Raw genomic sequence first — 16,882 nt, 5'->3', positions numbered from 1 at the left:
GTAATTCCATGTACGAATATTTTTTTTTTAAATGATGATGATGATGATGACACCTTACTTTCACATACATGGACGTTTATGGACATTTATATAGCTCTTACAGCTTAGGCCTCACATTCACCCATTCAATCACACATTCACACACCGCGCCCGCGCAAGGTGCCAACCTGCTTATCGGCAGCAGTGAGGGGTTAAGTGTTGAAAGATTATGATTGTTAACAAGATAAGTACGTAAAGTACATCACCTTTTAATTCTGGCAAAGTGATAAATGGTAAATCTGTATTAGACAGAGCTAGCCGATAACGAGACAGAGAGCGTTGAACGGAGGCCTGGCTAAGACAGAGAGGGCCAAGGCCACATCCTTAAGGGGGAACTATTTTACTATTTCTTTCACTATTTGGGCACTTTTACACAATTCCTGTGAGTCTATGGAACACCTCTGTAATATATATATTTTTTTTATTCATTGTTTTGTATTTCTAATCAATTCCTCAAAAACAGCATTTTTCTACCTCAAGATTTCGAGCTGTTTTGCAGCCGCAGCTGCAGGTGCCACCTAAACCACTGTGTGGCAGCGCCGCCTCTTGAACATTAACATGCAGCCTGGGCTCCTAAACCACTGTGTGGCAGCGCCGCCTGCTGAACATTAACATGCAGCAGTGACTATATGACATCACATATAGGCACATTTTCAAACGACTCAGTTCAGTGAGGGTGAATATTGTGAGAGGAGAATTGGAAGAATGCGCCAATATGAGAATTTTGAGACATAGATCATATTAATATAAGTTCACATAGCTAGGAAACAATGCTAAACACTCAAAAAGGCCATTTATAAGATTGTTCCCCTTTAAGATAAGGAAACCATGTTCAGTAGACAGAGCAGTCGGGGAAGACGGGGGAAGGGAATACTCTGGACCCCCATTAGCTGGACGCCGTGACATCGAGCTGGTCTTCCTGGGGTCCAAGACAGACATACACAAACATAAAACATAAACACATACATAATCAAGCAATCCATAATCCTAATAACAAAAAGATCAAATCTATTTAATTTGTCATAGACATTTTTTTTTTATTATTATTTTAAAATTCAAAGACAGAAAAATAAGACAATCATGTTCATTCTATTTAGACTAAAGAATGTAGGTGGATTCTGAGTATTTTCTTAAAATATGCCTTTCCACTGAAGGTTATTCTCAGTCTCACAGCCCTGTAATTGACAGTGTTATTCAGGCTATTTGTTCTAGGTAGGGGTAGAGTCGTCTGCCCTCTGGTGGCCGCTCTTGTAGCATGCATGTGTCTCTGCACTGTAGCTCACAGTCCTAAAGATAAATGCAGGTGTCTGAGTATGAATTGCCTTGTAAAAGAATACAAGCAAACGACTCTATTGATTGATTGATTGATTGATTGAAAACTTTATTAACATATTGCAGAATGGGTACAGTACAGTACAGTTCAATACATACAATTGTTAATGGGATGCAGACCAGAGAAAGACTTTCGTCTTGTTTACATCAGGGTCCCCCATTTTCAATTATTTTCTCCACACTCAGCCATTTTAGTTTCTCATGCATTTCAGCAACATTAGCCCTTGATGAGCAACCCAATACAAGTCTCACTCCCTTGTTTTGTATAATTTGTAACTTCCTGAGAAGGCCTTTTGAAGCAGATGACCACACCCCTGAACGATAATCCAGATGACAGAGAACCAAGGAGCAAACAATTTGATTCAACAACACAAATGGAAGAAAAGGAGCACATCGATCTTCTTGCTGTTGCTACTGATGCACCCGTTCTACAGACAATGTTATTTATTATGGTCAGACCAGGTCAGTGGGCTGTCAAGCCATAGTCCCAATAGCTTAGTCTTCTTTAATTGTTGAATGGGTTGACCCTCTATGATTAGATTAAGTTGAGGATCTTCTGCTAATCTAAGCTTTGAGCCAAATAGCATGGCAACCGTTTTAGATGGATTCAGCACAAGTTTTGATCCAATTGTATATATGCTGTTAAGCTACCTAGTCAAAACCTGTTTGAGCTCTGTACAAGTGTGAGCAGCATAATAAAGAGTAGAATAATCCTCGTACACGGTCAGGGATGCATCTCTAATCAAGTGGCATATCATTCATTTGTGAAAATGGAATATAAGAGGGGGCCCAGGCAGCTCCCCTGTGGAACTCTGCAGTGTACATTCCTACTGTTTGATGAATGAATGAATGCAAACTTTATTTAACAGATTGCAGAATGGGTACAATACAGTACGGCTCAATACACACAATTGTTAAGGGGATGCAGACCAGAGAAAGATGTTTGTCTTGTTTACATCAGGGTCCCCCATTTTCAATTCATAGTGACATTTATGACATACATGACATCATGACATTTATGGCATAGGGACAGGGGTATAAAAAGTACACAGAAATTATACTTAAGTGAAAGTATGGGTAGGCTACCGTCTCAAAATCTGACTCAAGTAAAAGTCAAAGTATCTGGCTAAAAACACACTTGAGTAAAAGTAAAAAAGTCCTACTTTTAAATGTACTTAATACTTAAGTATTGTAACGAAGTACAATTACTCAAGTACTTTACACCCCTGCATAGGGACATACATGACATACAGGTATATAGTACCGTTACATTTGTGACATATACAATATGCAAATATACAGTAATACAGTACTGTTACCATAGATCCTGACAGAGTATATACATATGATGGGGAGGAGACTGTACATTAGGAGGGGGTGGGTGGGTGGGAGAGAAATATACATATGGTGGGGAGAGAGTATATACATATGATGGGGAGGAGACTGTACATTAGGAGGGGGTGGGTGGGAGAGAAATATACATATGGTGGGGAGAGAATATATACATACGGTGGGGAGGAGTCTATTAGGAGGGGGTGGGGGGGGTTTGGACATTTTACGGTGGCCAGTTTAAAATTGCAGCCTCCCGTAGGTGCTCTTTAACACTTTGAGTGCCAACAACGAGATTTCTCGTTAGTTCATGCCAACCGTTCAGTGCCAACGACGAGAGATCTCTTTTTTTTTTTTTATTAGCGCCGATTTCCATTCATATTTCATCAATCTAGCCTCACGTTACCACTGGAACTCTCTCTGAGCTCCATTGGGAAAATACCGCCCCCTATCATCTCTCCGGATGGTACTGCAACCCTTTGGATTGGATTGAATGAAACGCATGGGGAAAAAAAAGTCCTGCTTCCACATTTTACTTCTCAGGCATGTACCTCGAGCTGATCGGATTCATTGTGGACCATCAGAACAGTGTGGAATCAGTGTTTCGACCACCCAGCATTGGATCAATAAACACGATCTATACTTGGAATGGCGATCAGGCTTTTTTCACCTATATATCAACGTGGGCCCTATGTGTGTGTGCGTGTGTGTGTGTGTGTGTGTGCTGATCAGGAAATGGATAATCGATTTTTCAGCCCGCTTCTATAGCGTGCATAAGTACACATATACTATCAATAATCTAGCGTTTATTTGAAAACGATTCATAAATAGGCAGAAAAATGACAACGTTTTTTTTGTATTCCAGTGTATTCCACTAAAGGGCGATTATCACAGCATCTTTATATTTTCCTGAAACGTTCAAAAAACTAGTTTTTCAAAATGGTATAAAACGGAAATGAACCGATTAAAAAACAATCCGTTTCGACAATGTTTACTGCAAACAAGTCATTGATAAGCGACGGCCATAATTTAAGATATAGTTTATGTGTTCGCAAATATGAGAGCTCTATCATTGAAGTGGGCGTTGCCACGCAACGGGGGTCTGGAGTACCGGACCTGTGGCACTGAAAGTGTTAAGAGCGGTTTTGAATGTGGGTAGGGATTCACATTCCTTTACAGCTTTGGGTAGGGCGTTCCACATTGATGTGGCATAATTGTGAAACGTGTTTAGTCCCTTGTTTCAGCCGAATCTGGGTTTAACATGATTTGTTGAGCTCCCTCTGGTGTTGTGGTCGTGGTATTCACTGACCTTTAGGAAGTATTTTGACATGTACATGGGTACCATAGTTGTATAGTGTATCTTGTAGACCACATTGCAAGTTGCTGTACTCTGTCGTCTACTCTAAGACGATAAGACTGATAACGTGCCCTTGAAATAACATCTCTGTGACCTTGATGACAGGTAGCTCCTAATCCATAAAAGAGTGTCCCAAGCCATAGGTGAGTCTGTTAATTAAAAGGTCATAGTCTATGTTACGCACCCCAGTAAGGTGATGCAACACAAGGCCACATACATGGTAGGTGAGGGTGTAGTGACACAAAACCAGGAAACAGTTTGCCAAAATAACAATATTTATTTACAAAAACACAGCAACACAGAGAGCAAGGAGGACTACCAGTGGCACCAAATCAACACACAAAAGGAAGAGACCCCCCCCCCCTTTACAGGTGTCAAGCGCCCAGAAGTACAGGTGGTGGTGCATACTCTAAGCTGGTGTCTCTAACATCAGGGCACCTATGTGATGCAAAATGTAGACCCCAGGGTATCTTCCTATCCTCAATTGTCCCTGTGTGCGAAAACAAAATGTTATTATACAAGAAAGACAATCACCATAGGCTTGGTGAACAGGGAAACAAATGTACAAATACAGGTTAGGGTTAGACAGAAATGTACACAGTCTCTGACGCAGCCAGAATGTCAACTTTGTTTAACTTCATTCATTCATTGTTCATTCATTGTTCATTCATTCATTCATTCATTCATTCATTCATTCATTCATTCATTCATTCATTCATTCATTCATTCATTCATTCATTCATTCATTCATGCATTCATTCATTCATTCATTCATTCATTCATTCATAACTGCAGAAAGTGATAAAGTTCCTGTGTTTTATTCCTAAGACTACAGGTGTTGATATGACCCAAGACTAAACCTCTAGGTTCGTCATAGGTAGGCTTATTGTCACATTGACTTAGTCTACCAAGTAGTCTCGCCTTGTCCAGACGAAAAAGTTTTTCATCTTTTTCATTTTCATTTTGTTTTCATTTAAAAAAAAAGGTTTCCGTAAAAATGTAATAGTTTCAAGAAATAAGTGCGTGCCACAAATTTACAAAATAAATGTCTTTCCTGTTTTAGACGTCACTCTTTTATTTTGAAAAACCCCGACTGGAAGTGTTGTCGTTGTTTTCGATAACTTGTGTGTCCGGTTCTGTGCTTTTGAGCTGACGCTAGTTTCCAACGGATAGGAGAGAGACGACACCGGGGCACAAAGGAGGAGGAAGAGCTGCAGATTTTAATCGGCAGGAGAGAGAGAGCTCAAAGCCGTATATAATATAATAGCCCCGTGGTGTGGTCGGAGGCAGCTCAAACTACCTGTGTTGTATTAAATTAATTGATTGATGTTTAACTTATCCGTGGCCAGTCCTTTCGACTAGCAAACGTTGTCTGTATTTAACGTTACCTCAGGATACCACTGTCTATTGTATTTAGTTGGTTAGCTATTTAGCTATGTTGATAGCATAGCATCAACGCTAGCTCGCTGGCTATAGCTCAACACCAGCTATGGGAATAGTATTTACTAAATGATGGAGGCTTTTTAATCGTCAAGGTAAGAGAGGATTTGACATGATCAACTGAAAGCGTATGCTATGGAAGAGTATGTGCTTGGCCTTGGCTACTACTTGGGTTTTCAGAAAAAGTACATTTAGCTGTAAAAGCCCGATCAAGCTCAATAGCTTCTGTAACACTGTAAGGGAGATGTCAATCTGTTGTCAACGGTGGTTGTGATGTTGGCTGAGTTTGCACATGCGGGTTAAGGGAGAGGTGGGCTATCGCGTCATCGGTTCAGGAAAAGACTTGTATCGCTTGTAAAGACGGCCACGCAAGTGGAGCGTCTTCAGAATTGCGCACTCTGGAAGCCGGTTTCATTTTGGCAGAGGTGTAAAGTACTTGAGTAATTGTACTTTGTTACAATACTTAAGTACTGTTTTGGGGGATTTGTACTTTACTTGAGTATTATTAGGTTTGTATACTTGTACTTTTACTCAATTACATTTCAGAGAAAAAAACATACGTTTTATTCCTTACATTTAAAATGCAGACCTACAAAGTACAAAGTACAAATCTCGCAGGTCCAACTATTTTAATTAGTATATTTGTTTCTCTGGCCGAACTAACATTAACGTTATTAATCCTGCGGCCGCTCTTTATTTAAAAACAGCCAATCAAATCCCCATCAATGGAAAATGAACCCGCCCATACCCATGCTGATTGGTCCTTGTGCAAGACTAGAAAGCAAGGATCTTTGATTAAACACCTGCTATCAGAAGAATAGACAGTCAGAGTGACGAGCCACAGAAGATGGCCACAAACGATAGTACGAGTGATGAAGAGGACGAAACGGAACATTTCATTGCCCCGGAATAAAAAAAGTTTTGTACTTTTACTTTCCGTGCCACTCACGAGATTTCTCTGGTTTTTTTATAGGTGGTTGCTAGCCACTCACGAGATTTCTCGGATTTTTTTTTTTTTTTTTTTTTTAGCGATCTGAAAAATTATTGCATCACCCGAGCCTACCCGAGTATAGCCGAGGGGCGCCGGCGATCACTGTGGAAAAAAGCGCCCCCTGTCGTCTCCCAGATGACGACATAAGTGATTTTGGAATGGACTCAATGAAAATGAATGGGGAAAAAAATCCGGTACTCCACATTTTCCAGTTCACTGATCCAGCCGGGGTTACCACAGTTCATTCTGGAACCTCAGATCTCCGTTGATCATGGAGATCTACAGTATCGCGTTGGATCCATACACGTATCGATTTTTTCGAATGGTGATCAGGAATTGGAATATACCAGTTGGATACCATCTGATGTCAGGTAAGGACTCTATGTTATCAGTGTTAGGATAATCAGAGTAAGTTTGATGAAGTTATAAGCTGTTTTGTGAAATGTCTTCTTTCGGTTTCACTGTAAAAGTCCGTGAGGAAATCAACAGAGCGATTATCAGTGCGCGGCCGTAATGTGCTTGCGTGCACGTATAATATTGATCATCTAGCGTTTATTTGAAAACGATTCATAAAAAGGCCGACGAATATCAACGTTGTGGAATATTCCACTAAAAGACGATTTTCATAGAATGCTCCAGAATGAGCTGTTTTTTATATCAAAACGGGGGCTTTTCTAACTGCTCTGAAACGGAAACGACGTGATAAAAAAACAATCTGCCTTCACAGCACTGACTGGAAAATAGTATTTGATAATGCGATGGGCAGATTAGACACATAGCCATAATTTAAAACATAGATTAGGCGATATTAACGTTAACATTGGCACCGATGGTGGCATTCAGCCGGTAAAACGGAAAACCAGGCGTGGCGCTCAAAGTGTTAAGTACATTTAAAAGTAGAAACTTTTTTACTTTTACTCAAGTGTGTTTTTAGCCAGATACTCGGACTTTTACTTGAGTACGATTTTGAGACGGTACCCATACTTTCACTTAAGTATAATTTCTGGGTACTTTTTACACCCCTGCATTTTGGTATGAATTTTGCTCTTTCCAAAAGGAAGATGGATGAAGAGAAAGAATCTCACTAATTCCTAAACACTGGTTATGGTCAGGAGGACAGGTAACACATACAGTTTTGTATGTCCTTGGTGTTTTGTAGATTGCTTGACTACCACCTCTGCAAATCATCTGCAAGATTGTTGTTATCCATCTTCTGCAGAATCTCTATCGTGATGTCCTTTGCACCGGCTGGGAGAAATTTCTGCACCATCCTGTCCACCGTTTTCATCCTGTCTGCATCCTCCAGATTACAGATGGGTATGGGATTTGCACACTTAGTCAGGTGTTGGTGGAATATATGCAGTTCATCAGACTTTAGCCCGTTCAGGGTGTTGAGGAGTAGGTCTGTCATTCCGATTTTCTCTAGACAGGGAAATCTGTTAATAAAACTTTCATTCAATCAATCAATCAATCAATCAATCAATCAATCAATCAATCAATCTGCACAGTGATCTTTTATTAACAGATTGCAGAATGGGTACAATACAGTACGGCTCAATACACACAATTGTTAAGGGGATGCAGACCAGAGAAAGACTTTCGTCTTGTTTACATCAGGGTCCCCCATTTTCAATTCATAATGAATTGTAAGTAAGGGTGCAACTTGCTCCGTGCAATCCATTCTTTGTGGATCTAGCCCTCAGTGGCTAAGGTGAGGCAATACAACTGTAAAAAGACATCTCCCCCTTTTTTAGAGGGATATATGTGTGTGTGTGTGTGTGTGTGTGTGTGTGTGTGTGTGTGTGTGTGTGTGTGTGTGTGTGTGTGTGTGTGTGTGTGTGTGTGTGTGCGTGCGTGCGTGCGTCATTACAGTAGCCTACCTGTCGTGTTGTCTGATGGTGGAGTGGCTATGGATGAAAAGGAAACATGTTCAATTTAAATATTTTCTAAAAGAAAATGAATGAATACAGTACTTTTAAGAATATAAAAGATTTGTATTTAGAACCAGTGTTTGGGTCGTAACTCAATAGAAGGGGTAGCATGTCTGTCTGTCTGTCTGTCTGTCTGTCTGTCTGTCTGTCTGTCTGTCTGTCTGTCTGTCTGTCTGTCTGTCTGTCTGTCTGTCTGTCTGTCTGTCTGTCTGTCTGTCTGTCTGTCTGTCTGTCTGTCTGTCTGTCTGTCTGCCTGTCTGTCTGCCTGTCTGCCTGCCTGCCTGCCTGCCTCTCTCTCTCTCTCTCTCTCTCTCTCTCTCTCTCTCTCTCTCTCTCTCTCTCTCTCTCTCTCTCTCTCTCTCTCTCTCTCTCTCTCTCTCTCTCTCTCTCTCTCTCTCTCTCTCTCTCTCTCTCTCTCTCTCTCTCTCTCTCTCTCTCTCTCTCTCTCTCTCTCTCTCTCTCTCTAGCGTATACTCTCTCACCCAACACACACATGTACAGTCAGTGGTTCTGCGTTATTAGTGTAACTCTCACCGTTTAGCTTGACGACCCGTCTCCAAACCACTGAAGCCTCCGGGCCGAACAGCCAAGACGCCAGGGGCCAGTGGGACTGACGTCTCCTGTGGTGCCTCAGGGCCAGGTCCACTGTCTTACTCTCTGTTGCCAGATGGACCTCAAACGAGGCAGTGTAGTTGTCATAGTTGTCGAAATTGAGAAACCTTGCCACCTGGGATAAAGAACGAGTTGTCAAAACCAGAAGCAATCTTGTTTCCTTTTCACAGTAAGAGCTCTATGAATAAAGTTGACTTGATTTGACGTCCAGAACGGCTGACCTCAGGCTGTATCAGCTGTGCAGGGGCTCCAGAGAGCTGGTACGTCTCGTTGGGGACGAGCTCACAGTCAGGAAGAGCCTCGATGTACTCGGCCCCGATCCTTCTCTTCCACTCCTTTGCTACCTGCAAATACAACAAGGGGAAAAATACAACAAAGAAGCCAGAAATATCGGTTAAATAATATATCACAACTTAAAATAATATATCACATCTTGAAATGATATATCGCAACTTAAAATAATATATATCACACCGTAAAATAATATATCACAACCAGGGGCGGAGCTTCCTATAGGCGGTTGCCTAGAGCGCCACCCAGGGAGGGGCGCCAAAAACTGCACCGCAAAAAAATATATATATTTCTTTATATATATTTTTTTATTATTATAATTATTTTTTGCTGAACACAGTTTTTGCGCCCCCTCTATATCTGCAACCAATATTTTGACATAAAAAAAATCTAACATAGGGCGACTGGGTGGCGCAGCGGACATTGTGCTCGTCACCAACGCAAGAGACACCGGGTTCGACTCCGGCTGTCGGCGTTGCCTCCGGCTTGGGCCGGCCGTCATACTGGCTCAATTGGCAGAGTTAGCGGGTGGAAGTCGATGGGTGGTAATCTGGACGTTGTGGACAGCGACTCCTACAGGTCGGTTGGGGGACGCCTGCACAGCAGAGGCAGGAAATGGCGGGGGGTAGTGTGAGCCTCCCACACGTTACACCTCGCCAATGAGAGTCCCCGCTGGCAGGTGAAAAGATGTGACAGGCTGCGTCCTCGTGTACCGGAGGGGACACGTGATGCAAGGCTTCTATCCTCCCTACAACCGGCCAGTGGGGGGCATATGCGAGCAACGTTCAAGACAGGGGAGGGAAGAATTGGCACAATGGAATTGGGATGGGAGAAAAATAGAAAAAGAAGAGGAAAAAGTGGATAATAAAAAAAAGAAAATCTAACATAAGGGAAAATCTAAAAATATAGATTGTGGTATTGTGAGGCCTTGTTATTGTTATTGTTACTGTATTGTGTTTGTCTTGTTTTGTGTATAAATACAAATATTTGATAAAAAATGTATTATTTTGCACACCCACCTGTGGAATCAAGGCGTTTCTGGGCAGCAGCAGCATGTACAGCGAGGAGTACAGGTCAGGGTCGTCGGAGGGCTTGTGGAACAACAGCACCATTCCATGGATAGGGCTGGCAGAGTCGGGAGGGACGTCGTCTTTCACGAGACCAAACGCGGAGAATCCCGTGATGTTTACGACAACGTGTTTGTCAGTGGTCCTCTCGGGGGCGATGAACTCCACCCGGTCATCGGTCACATGGACCACCGAGAGGACGTCACGTCGCCTGTCTAGAAAACAGAAATGTGAAGCTGGCTTTAGAGAATAGATACATTATGAGACATTTTCAGCTATATCTCAGAAATAGACTGTATTATACCTCCAATTTCTGCTTGGTTTTCCAGAATCAAAATATGTTATATTTGTTATTATATCTTCGAAACTGCACCTGGCATTTATAAAGTCATTACTAAAGACATTACTAAAGACTTTACTAAAGTCATTACTAAAACGTGAATAAATACAATACAATTGATTAAGTGTATCTTGATCCACGTTACAAGATAACTCAGAATGCCCGGAAGACATTCAATGACGCACAGAATCAAACTTCCTTCAGAAAGTAAGTGCAACATCGGCCGCATACAACCAGGCGACGGTATCGGACCGTTGCGATCTCAGACAGAGTGCCACACATTTCCACAGCACAGCAGGTCGAATTATGAATGGAAATAGCGAATAAAAGAAATAACAATCCAATAATGAGTATACTCGTTGTTGGCAGAATTCAATTGGCGGGCTATAACGAGTTGACTCGTTGTTGGCAGCCATTGTGTTAATAAAGTCATTACTAAAGTATATATCTATTAATCAATTAATAAAAAACAAACTTCTTTACTAACTAACTTCTTGCTTTAACTCAATCAGCGCCAGACCCGATTCGATATTTTTATTAATTTCTCTCACACAGACCTCGGGGTTACCATAGGGAACCACTCTGAGATCGCTAGAGTGCAATACCAGCCGCATCCCGATAGGTGGCAGCATCGCCCACCCTTCGAAACCTTTTCTTCACACCCGGTGTTACGTTTAATTCACTCCAGGCGCAGTTTTTTTGGTCAGGCGAGTCTAGCGGTTCACTTGATGGCATTGAAACGCGTCCAATTCCCCCGATGCATGTGTTGTGGTGGATTATGATGGCGACACGATGGATACCAATACTGGAAATCGCGATCAGACAATTGGAATATTCTTTTTGGGGGTACCTCCTAGTGAAGGTAAGGACTATATGACATCAATCCTGCTTTGATCCAACCATGATTTCAATTGCAACGACCATGTGTAACGTACTCCAGAAACGTATGCCGTTGGTGACGATCAAAGCATAAAAAAACGACCCCCCCCCCTTTCATGCATTCATGATGAAACATAATACCTATTATATACATTTGATTTGGAAATAGTAGCGTGTCCAGGTGGCGTGTAGCTTTATGCCAAGCAAGCAGTGCAAAAACTTACCGTAGTGGCATGCAGTAATGCGCCTTTCATTTTCCGCCGCCCAGCGCCCAGGTCGCGCGGAAATAGGCTGTCTATTGCCATTCTCTTTGACAAACTCTAACCTTAACCAGCTCCTTAACAACGCCTAAACTTAACCGTTCTAACCTTAACCAACTCCGAAACAATGCCTAACCTTAACCATAGAAATTATATTGCCATTCTCTTTGACAAACTCTAACCTTAACCAGCTCCTTAACAGCGCCTAAACTTAACCGTTCTAACCTTAACCAACTCCGAAACAATGCCTAACCTTAACCGGCGAAAGAATACACGTTAAAAAAAAATCACGTTTTCGATGGGATTCGAACTCGCCAGCAAACAAGCCATAGGATCCACAGCCATGTGTCCTTGCCAATTGAGCTAGTGCCAGATAGTGAATAAGAGGCGGTGACTTATATATATTGAGCTCCAACCAAGGCGGGATCTCATGCGCATGCGCGGGCACCTCGCGCGAGCACGCCGGCGCACGCACGCACCTGAGCGAGCACGCCGCCGCCGGTGCACGCACGGTAGCATTTGTCTGAAAAGAAGGGCGCTTTACCGCACTAGCGTGCGGTGACGAATGCGGAAGCATTTTTGCACTGCTTGCTTGGCATTAACGTACAGGCGTCCAGGTGAGCAACGCCAACGCCTTTAGTAAAATTCACGTATTCCTCCATAGCGCCGTTTTATGGAATTAGCCAGGATCACTCTGAAACTATACTTATAAATTCACCACGGTATAACATGCGAACGTATACATGAAAAAATGTATTCTTTTCCACATATTGAACGATGGATAGTTGAGTCAAATGTGCCATATTATTGTATCCATAGCTATAATACAGAATATAGATATAGCCCTGCAAACACCGCCACGCATTCCTATCTCTTAGAGCGGTGGCACAGTAGGAACAAAGATGCTCTAGGCCCGCGGCGCTGAATGAGTTAATGTAGGTGATATATTCATGTTTCTAAGTGAATTGAAAGTTACGATCCATTGCGTTTGGCGCATTTTCAAAACCACCGCACTGTAGCTAGCTGAACGTTTTCTTAATATCCGAAAAGTTATAGGTCAAAGATATGAACGTTTTCATTTGCCAGCAGCAACAGTGTAGTGACAGAGGCAGATCCCGTTGTGGACACTCACCAGGAAGCCTCTCGCAGTGGGGCAGGTGCAGTTGGCTGAAGGAGCCCTTGATGCAGGTAAACTTGAACAGGGGCCCTGCTGGCCTTTTGCCTTTTCTGGACAGGAACTGTTTGTCCCAAGGAAGTGTCCAGTAGATCACCTCACCCTCTCCCACCAGCACCAGGCCTGTGGCACTGCACTGGAACACCCCTGCGTGGGGGCACTGCAACCTGTGATAGACAGTGATGAAGTGTAATGGTAAAAATGGTAAATGGTACATTTATATATAGCACTCAAAGCGCTTTACAATTTGTTCCTCACTTTTTTACCCATTCACTCACACATTCACACAACAACCTGCTCACCAGGAGCAGTTAGGGGTCAAGTATGGAATCGAACCAGGAACCTCCGGATTACCAGACGACTGCTCTACCTCCCCGAGCCACTGTCACCCCATTCACTTTCTGTTTTCAATCTCAATCCTATCGTTCTGTTGTGAGGAGGACAACGTGTCAACTTGCCAACGTGTTTCATGTCAGATGATCACAACAGAGCTATAGGATTCAGGTTAAAAATGCAGGCAAAATTACTTTGAACATGTATTATTTAGTATATTATAAGTATATTATAAAGAATAAAGACCATGTTACCTAAACATGTTGCCGTCTTCGTGGACCTTAGGTGTGATCAAGATCTGTAGAAATATCATATATATATATAGTTATTTATACATTGTATAATTATTGAACATATAAGAAGCCTAATGTTATTAATGTTTAGATCAAATTGACATTTGCAAACAGGCAGGTTCCTCAAATCTATATACATTTTTACACATAATACCCAGGGCAGAATGTTGGTGGTTTTCTGTCCATGAAATCTTATATAGACAAAAAAAGAAAATGGAATATCATTTTAAAGAGAAAATAGGACAATTAATTAAAAGAAAAAGATTTTTTTATTTGTTTGTGTTTACCGGGGTCATGTCTGGGTCCAGCGACTCTGAAGCCGGCTCTCTTCGTCCCGGCTCTGCAGCTGAGAGCCATGTCTCCTTGCCTTCAATACCAACACCTGTGTATATATACATATCAACATTTAAGTCAATGTGTTTTTCACACACAAATGATCAAAATGCCCATACAAATGTAACTAAATGAAAATGTGACCTGAGAGAAATGTACTTGGAATCATCTTCCTCAGGATGGTCAGTGTGATCGCCGTGGCGCGCTCGGGGCCATAGTGGCGTTCCATGAGTTCCTCCGTCTGCAGCCTGTTAGCCTGGTTGATTTGGCGTTTGCGAATGGGGGGGCATCCTTCCTGGACGTGCTGGGTGAGGTACCACTGGAAGGTCTTCAGCTCGTCTGAAACCAGGCCCTCCAACAAGCACCTGAGTACAGGTAGCATGGTTGGTTCCTAATACAACAAAGTAATACAAGGATGTAACACAAGGTTAGGTTAAAGTTCAGTAATGACTTTAGCAATGTCTTTAGCAATGTCTTTAGTAATAACTTTAGTAATGTCTTTAGTAATGTCTTTAGTAATGTCTTTAGTCATGTCTTTAGTAATGACTTTAGTCATGACTGTATTAATTACTTTATTAATTACTTTATTAATTACTTTATTCATGTATTTAGTAATGACTTTATTAATGACTTTATTAATTACTTTATTCATGTCTTTAGTAATGTCTTTAGCAATGTCTTTAGTAATGTCTTTAGTAATGACTTTAGTCATGACTGTATTAATTACTTTATTAATTACTTTATTCATGTATTTAGTAATGACTTTATTAATTACTTTATTCATGTATTTAGTAATGTCTTTAGCAATGTCTTTAGTAATAACTTTAGTAATGTCTTTAGTAATAACTTTAGTATTGTCTTTAGTAATGTCTTTAGTAATGTCTTTAGTAATGTCTTTAGTAATGACTTTAGTCATGACTGTATTAATTACTTTATTAATTACTTTAGTAATTACTTTATTCATGTATTTAGTAATGACTTTATTAATTACTTTATTCATGTATTTAGTAATGACTTTAGTAATGTCTTTAGTAATGACGTTATTAATCAATGTATTTATTAATAACTGTAATAATGACTTTGTAATAATGAATGAAATATAATCTAAATATCAGAGGCCAACAGTGTGACAGACATTTTTACGGGACTTTAATGTTGGGGTGGAATTTTCAACGTCACTGTGGGTGGGATCACCTCTGAAACAGGGTTGGGAAGCCCTGCCTTAGCCAGTGAACCGGTTGCCTTTCGAATAGACGCGTCCCGTCCCTCCAACTCCTCCAGCAGGTACGGCTCTGCCTGTCTCAGGACCTCATAGAAGACCTCCGACGCTTCACTGCCCTTTCTCAGAACCATGTCCACCAGCGCTCTGTTCTTGTCCTGTAAAGTATAAACGCTTACAGCCTCCCTCTCTGCTTTACTTAGAACACTGTGTTTTTGGAGAGCGTCTAGGACACCTTCAGTGTGTTGCATCCTGTTGACAAGCTTCCTACGGAACCTTCTTGGAAAATCAGGGGCAGGCTTTGGAGCTGCTTTAGCCTCTGGCAGGTCTGTGTTCTGGGGGGATCGACTGTGAAGCTCATCGACCGGGCTGCAGTCCCATTCCATCTTCCTCAGGATCTTATCCGTAATCCTTACAGCACCCTCATCACCGTAGCATTTAACCATTGCCTTAATTGTACTCGGTGTATCAGAAAACTTCAACCACTTTTGAGGGATGGGAGGAAAGTCCTTCAAAGCACCCTGTGACAGATACCACTGAAATTGCATCAGTTCCACTGGCACCAATTGGTGGAGAATGTTCGTGATAAGGTCTTGATCTAACTTCATTGTGGCTATTGTGTTTTTTTTGTATCGAGTCTGTAGAAACATGGGCCCAGTAGAGTCAAGTATACTTTCTAAGACGTAAACATTGGTCAGCAAAGCAACGTGTCACCATCTAAAGAGGCTGTCCAATGGATGATGATTTAATTTGGTGAAATTTGATGAGTAGCTGAATGATATACTTTACAGCAGGTTTGCAGATCCCTTCATGAAAAAGAAAGAACAAAATAAAAAAAACATGGTAATCAGTATTGTGCAGATTCATTATAGGAAAAGTAAAAGATTTTCTCTCAGCCAAATAAAGAGTATTTTTATTAATATATTTATTTATATAATAGATTTCAAGGAATGCAGAGTGTTTTAATGACCATTTGGTACACAGGAAATATACATACTATATATACCATATAGTGCTATAAAAAGAGTGTTGCTCAAAAGAAGCACCTATCCTCTATGCCATATAGAAATGAGTAATGATTTATATCAATGAGTAATGTAACTCATTTCTAAATGACATAACATATTTTAGTTTTATTATACAATTATTGACATTATTTAATTATACTGTGGGTATAGGTCTCTAGATACAATGCTATTGTTGTGTTGGAAGTGCCAACATCAGACCTGTTAAGTCAAAATAAGTGTCACATCAAAAATTTACATCTTGTGTACTATTTTCTAATGATGTATAATCCAACAATTTCTTAACTGCTATTTTTGGCATATTATTTCTGAAGTATGACAGTTGAATACCATTTTATTATCGAGAGGAGAGTGGGGAGCTGCTCAGACTGCCACTCACCTTTGCGCCAAACTAAATGTTTAACTTTTTCTTATATATTTCTTATATATATATACACACACTTTTAAGTATTTTATTTTTAATTACTTTTATTATACTTTTATTTTGAGTATATTTTTTTATAGGAGAAGTAGAAAATGTGATTGTATACAGCAAATAGCAGAGTAAGAGGGGAATAGTATAAATGTGTCAAAGGTTGATTGTTTCTGTGTGACAACTTAAATAAAAATTGGTGATCTCCACCAAATTCAAAATGAA

General features: G+C 40.9%; 1 protein-coding gene across 1 annotated transcript; it reads right to left on the bottom strand.

Annotated features, from left to right (window-relative positions):
* Positions 1 to 925: 925 nt before the first annotated feature.
* LOC311226129 (NACHT, LRR and PYD domains-containing protein 1b allele 2-like) lies at positions 926 to 14,234 on the bottom strand (the record flags this gene model as incomplete). Its single annotated transcript, XM_084311503.1, has 8 exons — positions 14,146 to 14,234; positions 13,956 to 14,050; positions 13,630 to 13,673; positions 13,001 to 13,209; positions 10,342 to 10,604; positions 9,253 to 9,375; positions 8,982 to 9,146; positions 926 to 958 (listed from the first exon to the last, which is right to left on the bottom strand). Exons 1-8 carry the CDS (start codon positions 14,228 to 14,230, stop codon positions 926 to 928), a joined length of 1,017 nt encoding a protein of 338 aa, XP_084167629.1. The 5' UTR covers positions 14,231 to 14,234.
* Between the last annotated feature and the right edge of the window lie 2,648 nt (positions 14,235 to 16,882).

This window comes from Notolepis coatsorum, assembly GCF_963971535.1.
Source record: "Notolepis coatsorum genome assembly, chromosome: 3".
NCBI lineage: Eukaryota > Metazoa > Chordata > Actinopteri > Aulopiformes > Paralepididae > Notolepis > Notolepis coatsorum.
This window is presented reverse-complemented; position numbering and strand designations above follow the sequence as displayed.